General features: G+C 46.8%; 2 protein-coding genes across 8 annotated transcripts in view; one reads left to right on the top strand and one right to left on the bottom strand.

Annotated features, from left to right (window-relative positions):
• The window catches only part of RBMS2 (RNA binding motif single stranded interacting protein 2), a 67,280-nt gene extending 54,369 nt beyond the window's left edge, over positions 1-12,911 (top strand). For 3 of the 5 annotated variants that reach the window (XM_036252706.1, XM_036252704.1, XM_036252701.1), the window contains exons 12-14: positions 796-876; positions 1,313-1,398; positions 1,508-1,989. In XM_036252706.1, the coding sequence (XP_036108599.1) occupies positions 796-876; positions 1,313-1,393 (162 nt within the window). In that variant the 3' untranslated portion in view covers positions 1,394-1,398; positions 1,508-1,989. Of the gene's footprint in view, positions 1-795; positions 877-1,312; positions 1,399-1,507; positions 1,990-12,819 lie in introns of those variants that run through there. The other 2 variants (XM_036252703.1, XM_036252702.1) reach the window with 2 other exon arrangements.
• The window catches only part of BAZ2A (bromodomain adjacent to zinc finger domain 2A), a 38,927-nt gene continuing 29,355 nt past the window's right edge, over positions 7,244-16,815 (bottom strand). For all 3 annotated transcript variants that reach the window (XM_036252698.1, XM_036252699.1, XM_036252700.1), the window contains 16 exons: positions 16,542-16,796; positions 15,961-16,175; positions 15,589-15,663; positions 15,201-15,381; positions 14,659-14,718; positions 14,317-14,461; positions 12,895-13,547; positions 12,510-12,732; positions 12,237-12,392; positions 11,981-12,132; positions 11,515-11,804; positions 11,285-11,417; positions 11,031-11,177; positions 10,392-10,618; positions 10,143-10,286; positions 7,244-10,053 (listed from right to left, as the gene is read on the bottom strand). In XM_036252698.1, coding sequence (XP_036108591.1) covers positions 9,888-10,053; positions 10,143-10,286; positions 10,392-10,618; positions 11,031-11,177; positions 11,285-11,417; positions 11,515-11,804; positions 11,981-12,132; positions 12,237-12,392; positions 12,510-12,732; positions 12,895-13,547; positions 14,317-14,461; positions 14,659-14,718; positions 15,201-15,381; positions 15,589-15,663; positions 15,961-16,175; positions 16,542-16,796 — 3,222 coding nt within the window. In that variant the 3' untranslated portion in view covers positions 7,244-9,887. The remainder of the gene's footprint in view (positions 10,054-10,142; positions 10,287-10,391; positions 10,619-11,030; positions 11,178-11,284; positions 11,418-11,514; positions 11,805-11,980; positions 12,133-12,236; positions 12,393-12,509; positions 12,733-12,894; positions 13,548-14,316; positions 14,462-14,658; positions 14,719-15,200; positions 15,382-15,588; positions 15,664-15,960; positions 16,176-16,541; positions 16,797-16,815) is intronic.

Below are 16,815 nucleotides of genomic sequence, written 5' to 3'. Positions count from 1 at the left end.
GATGTGTCCCTTTCACATCGATGTTTCTCTCTCTCTCTCCCTCCCACTCTATCTGAACAAAAAAATGGAAAAATGTCCCCAGGTGAGGATAAAAAAAAAAAAGAGAGAGAGAGAGAGAAAATCAGACAAATTAGACTCTCTAGGGATGGAACAAGGGATCAGTAGTTTCTAAAGCTCCCCAGGCCCTGGCCAATTTGGCTTGATGGTTAGAGTGTCAACCCTTGGACCAAAGAGTCATGGGTTCAATTCCGGTCAAGGGCACGTACCTCAGTTGCAGTTCGTCCCTGGCCCCGGTTGGGGTTGTGTGGGAGGCAACCAGTCAATATTCCCTCTCACATCAATGTTTCTCTCTCTCTCTCCTTCTCTCTCCCTCTCACTCTGTCTGAAAATACATAGAAAAAAAATATATCCTCAGGTGAAGATTAAAAAATAAATAAAGCTCCCCAGGTGCTTTATTTATTTTTATTTTATTATTTTTTTTATCCTCACCCGAGGACATTTTTCCATTTTTTGTACAGATAGAGTGGGAGGGAGAGAGAGGAAGGGAGAGAGAGGGAAACATCGATGTGAAAGGGACACATCGACTGGCTGCCACCCGCACAACCAACCAGGGCCGGGGACAAACTGCAACCGAGGTACATGCCCTTAGCGCGAACCGAACCCGGGTCTCTCCGGACTGCAGGTGGACGCTCCAACCGCTGAGCCAAACTGGCCAGGGCTTTTTTTTTTTTCCCCAGGTGCTTTAAATGTAGCCAAGAATCACTGCTCTAAGCCCATTGATGTTTTTCATCCTAGTATATGCCAACAGCTGCAGCTATGCAAGGAGCTTACATCTCCCAGTACACCCCTGTGCCTTCGTCCAATGTTTCAGTTGAGGTGAGAGCATTATAATCTCTTTGGATAGAGGATAAGAAAATGAGCAGAGGCAGATTTTCCCATTCAAGATCTTCCTCTCACAGTAATGCTGATTCACAAATAGCTGGTTGGTATGTGAAGAATGTAGGAAGGAAAGACTTAGTTTGTGTCCTTGGATGAGGTCCTTCCTGACATTTGGCCAGATAGTAAATAACAGGATGCTGACTTATATTTACTAGTGTTTCTTGGGAAGAGAATAGTCTGCTCTAAATGTTGGGGAGGTAACGCTGTGTGTGTGGAGCGTGTGTGCTGAGTGCCTGTGCACCTTAACACTGGTGTATAGGGGTGGATGGTTTGGGGAAGGCATTCAACTCTCGGTGGGTTTTATTTAAGCTGCGTTAATAGGAGATGCGGTAGGGTGCACAAGGTGACTCTCTCGCTTTGGCTGTGGTTACAGGAGAACAGCAGCCAGCAAAATCAAGTGACTATGGACGGTCCCTCAGACCATGGGGTCTATTCTTTCCAGTTCAACAAGTAACAGTGGTAAGAATCACATGCCTAGGGGCAGGGTGTGCTGAGCAGCCTGAAGTCAGACAGGGTCTCATGTTTGTCATTCCCCCTCCCTACCCTCTCTGGCTTATTCCTCCTTTAGGATTCCCCTCCCCATCTTTATTGAATACAAATGAATTCTTGGAGATGCTGATGCTCCCAGACTCAGGGCTAACCAGGAATACAGATCATCTGTGGGCCCTGCTAAGACCTAACACTTGGCCATCGTTTTTCACAGGCCTGGGCCTGAAAAAGGAATCTCTGCACTCCTGTTCTCCCTCTGCTGTTCCTCCATTGCTGATGGAGCCTGGGGGAACCGTCACTTTTTGCTTGTGTACAGTCAAGGAAATCAAAAAAACCTTTTTTTTGCAAAGAAAGTTTTATGGGTTGTTTGTTTTCTAACTACAATATACTCTTCCCCTACCCCAAAGAGACATGGTGCCTGGAGCTTCTTCTCATCTGTATGAAAAAAACTTTTTGATGTGTTGAACTTATTTGAGAAGGCTTTTAAGATTTTTTGTTATTTCGTCTCTTAAAAGAAAAGTAAAAAGAAAGGTGTGGTGCTAGAACATTGAAGGAGTCTTACTGTGGGGCCTTCTTACTGAGTTCAGTTATGGACTTTTTTTTGGTGTGTGTAAGAAAATATAGAGTTTTAAAATTTTGTTTTATAAAGCTCTTAACTCACACATCCTGCCTTTTCTTCACGTGTTTTATGCCTTCCTTCTCTCATTCAGATTTTCCTTCTTCTGTTTTCCATACAGCAGAGCATATTTATTTCCCCTTTTTATAGTTTTTAATTTTGTGAATTTTTCTTTTGAATGACATTTTTATATGGAATTTTTTGGGGGATGGGCAAAGAACAAGGTAGACACTAAGCATGCAATGAAAGTGGTTTTCTTCCCTTTGTCCTGCCACATCCCAGGAGAAGATACTAGACTTTGTCTTCAGAAAGCAGAGATGTGACCTAGGCTCATTAAAAAGACAATCCCACAGCTCTTGAAAGTCATGCTTGAGACAAATTTGGATGAAGACCAAGTCTTCTCTTGCATGTTCCAGGAGGGTAGACTTAACTGACTTCTAATTCTCACTGCCAAGGCCTACAGCCTCTGAGGAAGTGTCTTCTCTAGCTACAATTTTTCAAAAATACCTGCTTTCCTGCTCCTTAGAGGTTCTTATCTGCTCAGGTCTCAGGGGGCCCTCTCTTCCCATTGCACTTCGCTGTGCTGGGAGCCTTTACGGTCGTGACCTTCTGAATCCACTTAGGCTCCTTTCCACTGTGGAAGATTAGTCACTTCGCCTCTAGACCCATGGTTCCAAAGGAGATGGCATGTCCCCTAGAGGCCATTCGGCATTCCCTGGAGACATTTTGATTGTCATGCCTGGGAGTGGGGTGTGTGTGCTACTGGCATCTCGTGGCTAGAGACCAGGGACACTGCTAAACATTCTACAGTGTACAGGAGAGCCCCAACACAACAATGATCTGGCTCAAAATGTCAGTGGTGCCAAGGTTGAGAAACCTTGATGGAGACACTGTTGTCTCTGCCTCCTGATCAGAGGATTTGGTCCATTCCCATGCCAACCTTGGACACATAGTGCCTTTTGACACTCATGCAACTAGTTGAAAGTGACAGAAATGGGGTCCTTGAAGTTTCCTCAGGGTTTGACTTTTGACATCTCTGCACACCCTTGAAAGGCTTTGCTGTTATGCACACACATCCAGAGGGACCCAGGTGGGGGCTGTTCAGTGTGGGCTGTGGAAGGATGCAGGACAGACTCTGTAACTGTCCAGGGTCACTTGTTCTGCCCTGCTGTGCCAGGGAATCAGTCATTTTCCTTTTTGTGGAAAGACAACAGGGAGCTAGGATAGAAAAGGGCAATAAATTCCATCTCATTATTTACAATATCAGGCGTCTTTTATTTTATTATTATTATTATTTTTGTGTGTGTGGTACGTACCCCTAGCGGGAACTGAACCTGAACTCTCTGGTCCGCAGGCTGACGCTCAACCACTGAGCCAAACTGACCAGGGCTTATTTTATTTTTTAAGAGTACTTTTTAAAAGCCTATATTTTCTCTTCAACTCCATCTCCTCCTACAAGTCCTCACTCTACGCACATGGAGACAGAGAGAGAAAGCCTTTGCTCATTTTCTAGAAATAAGATCATGCACCAGCCCTGGCCTGCTTGGATCAGTGGTTAGAGCGTCGGCCTGCAGACCAGAGAGAGCCGGGTTCGGTTCCCGCTAAGGGCACGTACCTCGGTTGCAGTTTGTCCCCGGCCCTGGTTGGTCGTACGGGTGGCAGCCACTCGATGTGTCCCTCTCACGTCGATGTTTCTCTCTCTCTCTCCCTCCCACTCTATCTGAACAAAAATAAAAAAGGAAAAATGTCCTTGGGTGAGGATAAAAAAAAAAAAATGTTGTACCCTTCTCCCAGTCCTTCAAGGCCATGTGCCTTTCCACAGACAATCAGACTGAAAGCCAAGAGATGGAGAATGGAGAGAGTTGTTCATTAGGCTGTCAAGAGAGGAAGGGTATGATGTTGTAGGGAAAAGAAGCTGTATCATTTGCACATCGAGCTTGGGTCCAGCTTTCCTTCTCCTCCCACCCATCCCAGAATTGTGAGTCCAAATATCCCCTATCCTTAGATTGTCCTTTTGTACATCCTGTGGTTAAAAGGGGGGGGGGGTTATAGGACATAAAGTATAAAGGACAAAATTGCCACCATTAATTTCTCATGAGTGCTTCCAACTTCAGGAAGGGCTCATCCAATATAAAACAGTCCCAAGCTCAATAACCTTCTAGAAGGATTTAGCTGGGCAGGTAGCTCATTTCCTACTTAAGTAAAGTACACTGTAGATTTCTCATCCGTGGACTTGAAGAAAAAGAGGAAACAAATGTAGAATCCTGTTCATTTGATAGTAGCTTGGAGGGGCCTTCCTGTGAGGTCCATGCAGTGGGGACCTTTCACACACGGACACTGTTGATGTCACTGCTGCCTCTCCTCTGCCTCCCACAACTCCTTATTCTACTTTCTCTGTATTTAAAAAAAAAATGTTTAAATGTCTGTGACTTTGTTGTGTTTTAAATTCTGAAATTGCCCTGGCCGGTTTGGCTCAGCGGTTAGAGCGTCAGCCTGCGGTCTGGAGAGACCCGGGTTCGGTTCCCGCTAAGGGCACGTACCTCGGTTGCAGTTTGTCCTCGGCCCTGGTTGGGTCGTGCGGGTGGCAGCCACTTGATGTGTCCCTTTCACATCAATGTTTCTCTCTCTCTCCCTCCCGCTCTATCTGAACAAAATATTGAAAAATGTCCTCGGGTGAGGATAAAAAAAATTACCTTTTGTGTGTTCTTGTGTGAATCGATGAATTCTGCTGAGTGTTTCCGGTTTGGGCAGGTTGGTTGGGCCTGGGAAGTGGCGGGAGCCTGACGTTACTTTTGTAGTGGTTAATGGCGCTGTGGAATTTCTTTCTGATGTTTTTGAGTTACACTCATATTTTCTCCTAGTTGTTAGTTCATTTCTAACAGTTCAAACATGGGTGAGTGATTGGAATAAAGGAGAGGGGAGGAATGAGGGATACTTTTTCTCTCATGAAATAGCCTAGGGGTGGCAGGGGAGTTATAGGGGAGCCTTCAAGCTCACTGCCTAGGGCTGGGCTCCTTAAACACTATTGCCTAGTGTTTCTAAACTGTCTTCACAGAGCCCAGACAATAGTTTCTCTACATGCCACATCTCATCCCCACTCATGACAATGCTCATAATGTTCTTAAAATATTCTAGTACTTTGCATTTTTCTTTTCAAATAGAACATACTCAAGTCCCTTCCTCAAATGTTGTCTTCTACTAGGCTCAGAGCCTACCTGTCCCACCTCATGCCAGTGTTATCACTGCTCCTCTCACGCTGAGATGATGCACAGACCCCAGGCTGATTAGATATTTTGGAGACTGTGGGTAGAGGTTAGGGAAGATGTGGGAATAATGGTGGGGAAAAATGTTATTTTTTTAACCAATGAATTTGAAGAGCTGCCCACTTAGAAGCCTGATGGCTCTGAAACAGTAATAGCCCTTGTCAGTAATAAGTAGGCATGGTAGGAAGACATGCCTACTTATGTGCTGAGAGTGAAAACTAGACCTTACTGTGCTACAGACCATCCCTGGGTTGGGCCACTTCAGCCCAGTTTCATTTCTCTTCCTTTTCTAACGTAGGGATCAGTGAGTTCGTTCACCCCCTTGGTGCCTGCAACACTCACTCCCTGCTGCTTCAGTCAATCCTTTGGGGGCCTCTATGTGGGTTGGTACCTTGCGGCACAAAGGTGCTCTAACAGGCCTTGCTGGAATGGAATGGTGTAGGGATGCTGGAAAAAATGTCATTGCTGCTCTTGCACACATGCTCCACCTTCTGGGAGAGCAGAAGCACTGCAGTCATGAGAGGCTACTTTGACCTTATTCAAGGGCAATAAACTTGGATGGGTAAACAGGTCTAAACTTGTCTCCAGGCTCTGATAGATTAACTTCAGAGAAAAAGGGTGGGTGTTATGAAAGCCAATCTGTAAGGGCTAGGCCTTAAATCTCATGCCTTATCTTACTGATTCCTTCCAATTCCCTCTTAACTCAACTACTCCATTTTTGTGCTTACCTGCATTTTAAGTCCTTCCAAGCTTTAGCAGATCCTTCACATTGACTCAGCTTTCTCTTCCTTTTGTAGGAGGAACAAGGACATAAACTCCTGGTTTACATCTTTCCTTTACTCTGTTCTTCCCTTCATGAGGGTTAGGATGCTGGGAGCTAGAAAGAGTTCATGATCAAGTACAAAACTCTTTTGGTTGTTTCTGGGCACCCTTGAATGGTATGAACTCTTCAATTATTTCTTGCTGTGGTAGGCCAGGGGGAGAGACTGTGTAACGACAGCCTGGCCTAGGATATTAACTCATGCTTGGGAGCCACCCCTAGGAACACCAGCATTGGAGCAGAGCTCAGAACTTAAAAGGATGAATTGGCCAGTGGCTGCCATATAGCTGAGAAGGTAAGCAAGCACTAAAGAGGGCATCTGTGAACAGATGCTCCTGCTCCATCTTATTCCAATTAGAGGGCTCACCACAAAATAAAACTTCTAGTCTAGAGGGTGATAAGATTTTCCAGCTTGAGTAAAGAAGTCCTCATCACCTAACTGGTGTCCTATCCCCCAATACATAATTTTTGGGTGGTGAGTGCTCTCTTGTATGCACTTATCACCTAGCACAGGAAAAAGGTTTAATGTATACTCAAGCATATTTTGTGCACTTTTTCTTTATCCAGAGGCTTCTAGTTTTATACTCTTCCCATCTCTATGCCAATGCCACCCATCTAGCTTATTCTTCCTTTTCTGACCTTTGGTATCATGTACCTTCCTTACAATGTGGTAGAGCTTCATTTTGTTTCATTTCAACCTTTGTTTTGAAATAAAACACAAACATCTACACCCACTGGTGTCTTATCCATTGGTGGAAGCTGGAAAATTGGTGATGGGCCCAGATTTGCTACTAGTGGAATACAGGTGGCAGCTTGGGACGCCAAAGCCGTGTCTCACAAGGCAGGAACTAGGCACACTGAATTCCATGTTGCTCCAGGACCTTGGCCAGACGCACTAAGACCTCCCCCCCAACTCTATTCTCAAGAGCAGGAATCATGCTCTGGATACTTCTTGCACAGGTTTGGGATAAACCTTGGAAGATTAAGGGTATGCTGCTGTCCTGCCTGCTATCTCCTACACCACACCAGTCCTACTCACCCTAACATCCTGTGTTCCCTTTAGGCAAGTGTGAGAACCTATGCTGAAGGGAAGATAAATACACAGAGTCTTTTGAATCTCTATCAAATGTGGTTTTTATTCAACTGACAAGCACTTTTCTACAGCTGCACTTGTGGAACATCACATGGCAAAAACAGGAGTTTTTTCTCTAGACTTTTTTTCTTTTTTTTTTTTAACCTTATTAAAAATGAGATTGGTCCTAAAAATATAGAAAGAAATAAATTTAAATTCACAAAAAACTGTACATTATCAAAAAGTCACTAAAACACCACATTTGGTTATATAAAAAGTCGAGTCCCTTTTGATGTAAAAGGAACATGGAAACTTGTTGGTGTTGATGGTGTGGTTTCTTCCTGTTACCAGACTTATAGGGGGAGGGGAAACAAAAGGGTAAGGGGTGGGTTTCTTTCTTAATCTGCCTTCCCTACCAAATACTCTTATTTATCAAGAAGAGAAAATCCACCTAGCTCAAGGGGCAGTGAAGATGAGGAAAGAAAAGTGAGAAATGGCCCCTTTGATCATGCCCTAACCCCCCTCAGTCCCCACATTTCTTCACACGGAGGCTAGGACTCCAACCCACCTTAAGAGTGCCTGGTCCCTAGGGAAAAGCGGGAGCTGGGAGAGGAACACAAAGTAGGAACAATTGAGATTTCACTCCCCTGTCCACCTTGCCTCCAACAATAAAATTACTCTCGTACACTTTATACCAGGGGAATACTGCCATGGGGAAAAGAAGAGCCCCAACTAGAACAGTTTCAATGTCTGACTAACACAAAGTTCGTTACAGCGCAGTTATTTAGATAAAATATAAATATTTATGCATAATATAAAGTCAATTCAAATATTCTTCAATCCACCTCTTATTTAAAAGCAAAAAAAAAAAATCTCAAATAAAATTAAAAGTTTTGAGGTTTATCTGACAGAAAAAGGCGACTTTAGAAATAGGCTATGGAGGAGAAGGGGCATAAAGGAATAAGAAAGGGCTGCCCCAGGACCTACACTGCCCTCCCACCCGTGGCTATTCAGTGCTGTCAGAAGTACAAGGAATGCTCCACCTCGCCTGGCACCCCCCTCCCCCAGGAACATTTCTTGGGTGCCTTAGCTCTCTGCTTGGGCCAGCCAGCAGCCACCTCCCCAGTGCAAGTACCCGTAATTTCTGATGGGAGGGGCTCTGCTGAGCAGGAAAGCAGGGGACCAGGGGCCCATGGCTATAGCTGGGAGTTAGCAGCTTTCCTCTCGTATGTTGGGGCTTGAACATAGTCACATGTAGGGCAGTGGTGGACCCAAAACCCCTCCTCCCTACTCTCTTGTGCTCCAGGGTCCTGGGGTGTGAAGTAGATAAGGGAAGGAAAGCACAGCTAAACCCACAGAAGCTCATGGGATTAGGAAAAATCCAGTTCTACCCCTCTCCCTGCAAAACCTTAAGACTCAAAGCTACTGAAAGGAGAGGGAGTTTCTGCTGAAAGATTGCACAGTTTAGAGGCTGGAACAGAAATGACTGGGAGAGGGAGAAGAGAGATGCAACCTTGTACCCAGAAAAACTGTTCCTATGGTTTCCCAAAAACAAAAATATGATGGTTTGAAACAATGGGAAATATGGGAATAAAAACAGATACTTGGGGAAACTGAATGGATGCCTTCCAACAATACAGGGCACAATTAACAGCATCTTCTCTCTCCCTCTCTCTCAACACACACACACACACACACACACACACCCCTACCTCTCAATCTCTCTCTCTCTCTCTCTCTCTCTCTCTCAGGCCAATAGATTGCTACCTGGCCTCTATCTTGGGGTGCGCCCAAACTCAGCAGTAGTTGTCCCTGAGGAGTTCCCAAGAGGGAGGTTTGGGTAAGAGGCGGGGGAAGGAGGCTGCAAGGCCCAGGGTCCAGGGTGTATCCCTGCCCTCTCCCAGCTACTGAGTTTCAGAAAAGGCTAGAAACTCAGCACATGAGGAGTATCCAACATTACAGAGGGGATAGCTATTGGCAGAAAATGAGGACAGAGAGAAAGACAGGGACCTCTGAACTTTTTTTCCTTTGAAGGGAAAAAAAGACTTGGAAAAGGATGAAGGAACCCGTACACGATAGTTTTACATTATTGGATGACAGAAGATCTGAAAGAGGGGAGAGGAGGGAAGGTGAAAAATTGAGAAAGTGAGAAGCAGGGGAGGGACTGAACATGGAAGCAGCATGTTCAGGGCCCGGTGTCCGGCTCGACACACTTGGGAATTAAGTCCACTTTACTGGCCGTCACTGCGGGTCCACACACAGTACAGAGTGTTTCTCGGTTTCACACATTCACTAGAACTATTGCTATTGTTAAATAGCCCCAGAATGCTGGGGCATGTACAGGGAAGGAGAGGAAGCTGGGAGGAAGTAGGGACTTCTTTCCTCCTCCCTCATTTTTAATTAGGAAATAAAACAAAAAAGAAAAAAATTTTTTTCTTTCTTTTTTTTGGCTTTCAGTCCAGAAGGATCTCATCTCTGCCCCTCTTATTGGAGGAGCAAGAGGAGGAAAGGGAGAAAGGGTGTAGGGTTAAGAGGATGTATAGGGTGCTGCCAAAGGTAGAGTCAAATATCAGAGATTATCTCAGACTTGAGTTGAGACCAAGGGCAGCATCAGCAGGTGAGAATGGCAGGGTTTTTTGTTTGGAGGGCAGGGGGAGATGCCACAGGTGACTCCCCACCACCCTTGCCTCACAGATTGGCCTGTTTTCCCTGATAAAGCTCCTCCCAGCGGCTCTCAAAGAAGCGTCGCATGATGTGCCCAGCCTTGCCCACTTCAGAGTCATCCTCATTGAAGGTCTGGCAGTTGTCAAAGACCAGGAGTGCATCAGCCGCAAACTCCTCTGAGCTGGTGTACCTGGGCAGGGGTAAAGGCCAAGCTGTGAATTGGGTAGGACTTACAGAGTAGGAACAGAGGAGCCAAGAGAGTTGCTGATGTCTACTTACCCTCCTCGGAGCAGCCGCTCCCTCATAGTGGAAAAATCCATAGGGTTTTTGATAATGCGCCGGTACCCACTCACCAAACGTGGGTTCACAGGCTCCAGAAAAGGCCAGGCTGCATCATGGGACTCCATCTCCATCAAGATAATCCTACCATTAAAGGAACAATGATGGCTGCATCTCAGGAAGCAAATACATTGACCCCTCCCAGCCCTTTGGCAAAGGTAGAGCCAACTGTCCCCAGAATTCACTCACTCGCAAAATGTGAGATCACTGTGGTGGTTCCGCATAGAGAGTCGCCGCCGCTTTGATGGGAACAGCCCTTCTTCTGAGTACCGAGGCACTGCTGGGCTTTCTCGGCCCCTGGACAGTACACGGCGTTGGCGGCCATCGCCCTCTGGGAAGTTCAGCACATAACCACTTTTCCGCTTTTGGCCTCGTTTTGGGAAGCCAGGCTTCTGAGTGAATTCTCCCTCTACCTGCTACGGATAGAAAAAAAGATGAGATCAGCAACATCTGGAGATGTACTCAGCTTTCCCTCAAGTTCATTATAACTCCTACATGTCTCAGTGTGATTGAAAAGGCTTCCAAATACTTTCACACATAAGCCAGCATGTGAAATTATTCACATAACCCAATAAGGCATGTAAAGGGCAAGGTATAATCACTCCCAATTTATAGAAGGAAGGAAGTGAGGCCAGAGAATGTGTGTGACTTGTCCAATGAAGGGCCAGAACTCAGGAAGTCAGGTCTTCTAACATCTAGTTTAAAGATCTTTCCAAGGAGAGACTGAAGACATGGTAAAAAGTGGTACTTGTAGGACTGGTGGTAAAAAGGACGAGAAAAAAATCTCCAACTTCTGCTTAGGAGTGCAAATGAGAGCAGAAGGCTCACCTGGGTCAAACAGACAGCACAGAACCAATCTCCCTCTGGAACAGCCTCCATCTTGGGCCGATGGCAGTATATGTGGCAGCCACGATCACACCCATCACAAAGCAGAAGAAACTCATCATTGTCACCTTTTCGGCACACTAGACAGGTCTAGACCAAGGTTATGAGGAGACAGGGTGAGCCTTCTATCTGCCAGTGACCCCACCCACTTGGGCTGGCTGGTTCCCCAGCCTTCCCAGGCTCTCCCAGCCTCTTACCACTTTGTTGACGGACTTCTCCCAGGCAATGGACCTCTCCAGCTGGCCCAGGCACAAGCACACCTGGGCTGCACTCCGGCACCGCTCAAGTGTCTGGCGCCAGGCCCGAATTCGAGGGGTGATCTCATATGATCTGGAGGGAGAAAGTGGTGATCTTTGGATGAGCCGCATCCATTAAACTTATCCCTTCTTCCCAAGACCAAGAATGGCGGCAGGGGGTTGTCACTCACATCTCTGTAGTGGTGCACTGAGGGGCAGCACTGGGTGTGCTGAGCAGGGCCTTCTCCAGCACAACCTCGTGAGCTGGCCAGAGGGGCTCCCGTAGGTACCGCCGCTCCACATTCTGCTCCAGGGCAGCCAGTCGCATCACAGCCAGGTCCAGAGGGTTGGTAGTTTTACGTTGGGGAGCCAGTCCTTCCCTGCCTCGACCTCTCCAGGTGATATCCTCCTGGGAGTCAGGTAAATGCTCACAGTAGGCCAAGTCTTCACGAACAGAGTCTGGGCTAGGACATGTCCAGCCCTGCAGGTAGGAGAGAGAACACTCCTCATTGTAAAGAATGAAAATTAAACATAGAAAAAAATGTGACCCATTAAGTTCACGGGAGATCACTTGTGAAGGAGAGACCCAAGGGTTTTCCCCAAGAGATTAATGCCCTCCCTTCAACAACCCCCTACCCAGTGCCAGCCCTGCTGTACCCGAATCTGCAGATCAGACAAGATAACCCGCTGTTCCAGCTCCTCTACCCACTGAAGCACAGCCAGGTCTGTCTCACATGTCTTCTCTTTGGAGGACCAACTCATAATCCCTTCTTGAGAAGCAGATAACTGACTGGGCTCAAAGATGGAATCTGAGAAGACAGAGGCAAAAAGAAAGGCCTATCAGGCCACTGTCCACAACTCATCATTTACCTTGGGCTCTTAAACTCGGGCTGGATCTAAATATCTGTCTTACCAGTTAAAGGCCGTAGGCAGACTTCCTTTAAGAAGTCCCTGTGCTTATTTAGATGTTTGTGAAGTGCCTTTTCTCGGATACCTCGGGGGTGCAGGGCCTTGAGCGTGGCATCCAATGTCTCAGGATCTCGGATCCACCACCAGCCTGAGCCCATCTCTGTGTAAACAGTTTATGTATGTGGGTTGGGGTAGGAATCAGCATGAATCACATGGCCCACATTTGATGCCACTGCTACCTGTACTCTTATTCCCACTGCACCCCAAAATCACTCACCAGGAGGAACAGGCTGGGCTGTCAGCTGGTTTAGGTAACGCTGCTCCATCTGTTTGAAGAACTTACTGGGAGGTCTCCCCCTCCGTTTTGGCTGTCCCAGCCCTGTGGGACTCTGTGGTGTTTCACCAGGGTCTCCTGCTCTCCTCTTAGGAGCCACCCCAGGCAAGGGGGTGGAAGAGAGCTGCACTGGACAACAGGGGTTGGCAGCACTGGGTCTATTCACCTGTGCGTGAGATGGAACATAAAGGGATGAGGGTTTTTTCATGTTTATAGGACCCTAATGGCCTCCTCTCCTTTCCCCCAATTTTAGCAACAGTCCATAGCCAGGCAATGGAGCCTGTGGCAAGATGAAATCAAGTGCATACCACGAATCCTGGCTACTTACTGGCTTGGAGGAGACAGGTAGCTGAGGGGAGGGAGTGGGCTGGTCCTCAGAAACTGCAGGGGGTGGTGTAGGGGCAGCATTGCAGGGCATGTGGGCTGAGAAGTTAAACCAGGGAGCTTGAGAATCAGAGTTGGATTCTGCCTCTTCAGGCTCTGGCTCCTCCGGGGGCTGTGATGGGGTCGGATCCAGTTTTCCAGGGCTGCTATCAGGTGTGAGGACTGAGCTGCTCAGCAGGGAGCCGTGGCTCTGAGTCTGGCTCAGCCAAGACAGGAAGGCTGACTGGCTGAGGTCATGCTGGCTCTGACCCAGAGACAAAAGGGAGCCTTCTGGCTCCAGGAACCCATTATGGGTTGGAGGATGAGAATGAAGCTGGGGTTGGGCATAAGCATAAAGTGGAGAGTGGGGCCGAGACTCGGGCTGAAGTTGGGCTTGGGGCTCTTCTGAACCCTGACACTTGACAGGGGATTTAAGGTGCCTAGGTTGCATAGACCCAGGCTTAGTTTTCCGAGGTCGGCCTCGGGCCCGGGCAGGAGAACTGGCAGATGTGCTGGAGCCAGCTGACTCCCTCTTCAGAGAAAAGGGGGCTGGGCTGGGCGCTGAGTGGGATGCCACTTTTAAGGAGTCAGTTTCCTGCTTGATCATATCTTCAGGAACTGTAAAGAGAAGTAAAGAACTTAAGGCATACACTGATAGACAAGGGGAAAGAAAGAAGGTGTATAAACGCAGGACATACACTTTTTTTTTTAATCCTCACCTGAGGACATTTTTCCATTTTTTTGTTCAGAAAGAGTGGGAGGGAGAAAGAGAAAGCAAAACATGGATGTGAAAGGGACACATTGAGTGGCTGCCACCCGCACAACCAACCAGGGCCGGGGACAAACTGCAACCGAGGTACACGCCCTTAATGGGAACTGAACCCGGGTCTCTCTGGACCGCAGGCTGACTCTCTAACAGCTGAGCCAAACCGGCCAGGCAAATATACACTTTCTTTTTCTCTTGGTCTTAATCCCTTTTTTGAGATTCTACTGACACAATTTATATGCCAATGAACACAGTTATCTGGGAAAGAAATACTATTCTTCCGAGTAATCATCATCAACAGCATAACTGTAAGCTAATATTTATGAAGAACCAACGTGTTAAGCACTATTCTAAGAACACTAACTCGTAAACCTCTCAATATCCCTATGAAGTATACATACTATTACCGTCTCCATTTTACAAATCAGGAAACTGAAGCATACAGCTGGGTAAATGGCAGAGCAAGTAAGTAGGCAGTCTTACTCCACAGTCTATGCTCTAAACTACTATGCTGCGCTGATTCTCAGAAAATGAAAGATGCCTAAATGACTAGACAGAGGAAACAGAATTATTTAACTTTTGTTCGACAGGTCTCAATTCAGGCTCCCATGAAACACCTACCTAAGCTCCCCTCGGTTCCTTCCACAAAGATACCAGCCAAGTAGGGCAACACCCAGTAGCGGCGTCTATAGCGGTCCTGACCCAAGGAGAATGCCCGAAGCATCTGGGATGAGTGAAGCAGCTTTTTGCGAAAGAAGAGCTGACGCTGTGTAGACAGTGGGAAAAGAAGATGAATAAAAAACACATTTCCAAAGTGACAGTGATGACTTCATCCAGTACTTAGAAAAAGGGCAGTGGATCTCAGCTTCCCTATAAAATTGATACCATTTGGGCCCAACTCATAAAGTGATCGATTCTCGCCCAAGCCCTATCTCTAGTTCCTGGGAAGTTAGAAGACAATACCTTGCTGAGTTTTTCTATCTGACGTTCTAGCTCTGGGATGCTGGATGCTGTGACATCAACCTGGAGAAGAAACAAGTGGACACCGAGGGAAAAGGAATTACCAGATATAAGAGAAATGCATTTGACCCTTGAACAACGAGGGGTTAAGAATGCTGACACCCGCCCTTCCCACATCAAAAATTCACATATAATTTTTTACTCCCCCAAAACTAAACTGCAATTGTCCCTTGGTGTCTGCAGGGGATTTGTTCCAGGACGCCCTGTGGATACCAAAATCTGTAGATGCTCAAGTCTCTTATATAAAATAGTGTAGAATAATGCATACACTCAGACTCCCAACTGCGGACTGAAACTATATACTGTTTTTGATCCATAGTTGGTTGAATTCATAGATACAAAACTCATGGATATGGAGGGCTGACTGTGTATTTGTTTTTAAAACTCTGCATATAAGTGGACCCACACAGCTAAAACCCATGTTGTTCAAGAGTCAACTATATTCCATTTTCCAACTCCAATTTTCCTTGGTCTAGGGCCAGTACCTCTCCATCTTTCCGACCCCTACGGCCATGGACAGCTGTTGTACTCTCCTCCTCCTCTTCCTCTTCCATGCCACTAGTCTCCTCCATGATCCGAGAGCTGCGCCTCCGCCCTAGGCCTTCCTCTGGCCCCTGCATCTCTATCTCAGTTCTCCCAGTTCGCTTGGCCAGAGCAGTTTTCAGTCTTGAAATAGAGAATAAGGGAAACTATGCTGAGGAACGTGTGATACCACCACAAAAGGAACACCTGGACTCTAAGCCATCTTGAGCCCTGAGTAAGGTCCCAACCCCAGGGGAGGGACCAAAAACATCAAGTTCCGGGCAAAAGTCCTGGCTATGCTTTACCCTTCCGCCCCCCTTCTCTGGACTCTACCCTCTGTCCTGTCCCTACCTCCGGAGCCGGCCTTCAACAATCCACTTGTTTTTCCTGTAGCTGGACATACTCTCCAGAGTCTTGTCAATCTCACTGCAGGAGAACAGGGAATGGGATTTTGAGGTAGAAGTGGCAACACACAAAAAAGAAGAGATGCTCAAGGGTAAAGGGGCTGTAGCTGAATAGGAAGTTTTAGCCTAAAGCCTAGATTGAATGAATGGCAGAGGAAGGCTTAGGTTCTCCAAAGATGGCACTAAGATTCGGTCCCAAGTCACTCCAGTATCTCCAGAGCATGTCAGTGGATACACATCACCCAAGACTCTAGATGGCCAACCCCTCCCTCATCCGACTCTGACTGAGGCATATAACAGTCCCACCCCTGCCCCTCACTTGATGATGAGGGTGGAGCCATTGAGCTCATGTACAAGGAAGGCCAGGACAGCAGCTTTCTGTTGGGGTGACTGGGCCTGAAAAGGCTGGGTGCGCAGACTGTCACAGAGGCCTGGTTCCACTCCATATGCCATGAGGAAGCAGCGCAGGATCTCAGATACATTGTCTCTTGTCAGTGGGATCTCCGACACCTTTTCCCCCAAGATCTTTAAAGACTGTTTGGAGGAGAACATAATGAAAGTTAAAAGAGAAAGAGGAACAACAAGTTGCATGAATCTGTTACAGGAAAATATAGGAGAACTGGGGTTAAGATAGGAAAATAATGAAAGCAGCTAGAATAAAAATTAAAAAAGGACAAAGAAATGGTGCATAAGAAAAGGAGTTAAAAAAAAAAAGCAGAGGGAGGTCAAGAAGGAAAAAGAAACAGAAGGAAAAAACACAAGGAAAACAAATTATATCTCTCTTCACTTATACTGATCACTTTAGGGAAGGGCTTTCATATGTTTAACTTAAAGAGAAAGCAAAACTGAGACAGGCACTGGATCCAAAGCCCTCCCAACCTGCTTCAGAAAGGACCTCACCTGACAGTAGGAGGGCAGGCCAGGATCGTAGAGTGCAGTCTTGAGGAGCCGCACCAACAAGTCTTGCACCTCACCCATGCTGTCGCCTTGACAAAGGAGTCCCTCTTGCAGGACCCCTAAGCTAGGTACATCTTTGGCAGGGTCAAAGCCCAGCACCTTGCCGAAGCTGTGCAGGAACTCCACAATGGTCAAGCAGTCTGAGAAGGCCTCACTAGGCAGGATCAGACCAGGGATGCGTGAGAAGTCAGGCAGAGGCTGTAAGGATAGAAGTGGT

Source organism: Molossus molossus, unplaced genomic scaffold (genome assembly GCF_014108415.1).
Source record: "Molossus molossus isolate mMolMol1 unplaced genomic scaffold, mMolMol1.p scaffold_m16_p_10, whole genome shotgun sequence".
NCBI lineage: Eukaryota > Metazoa > Chordata > Mammalia > Chiroptera > Molossidae > Molossus > Molossus molossus.
The sequence above is the reverse complement of the archived record's forward strand: the minus strand, read 5'-3'. Positions and strand labels throughout refer to the sequence as shown.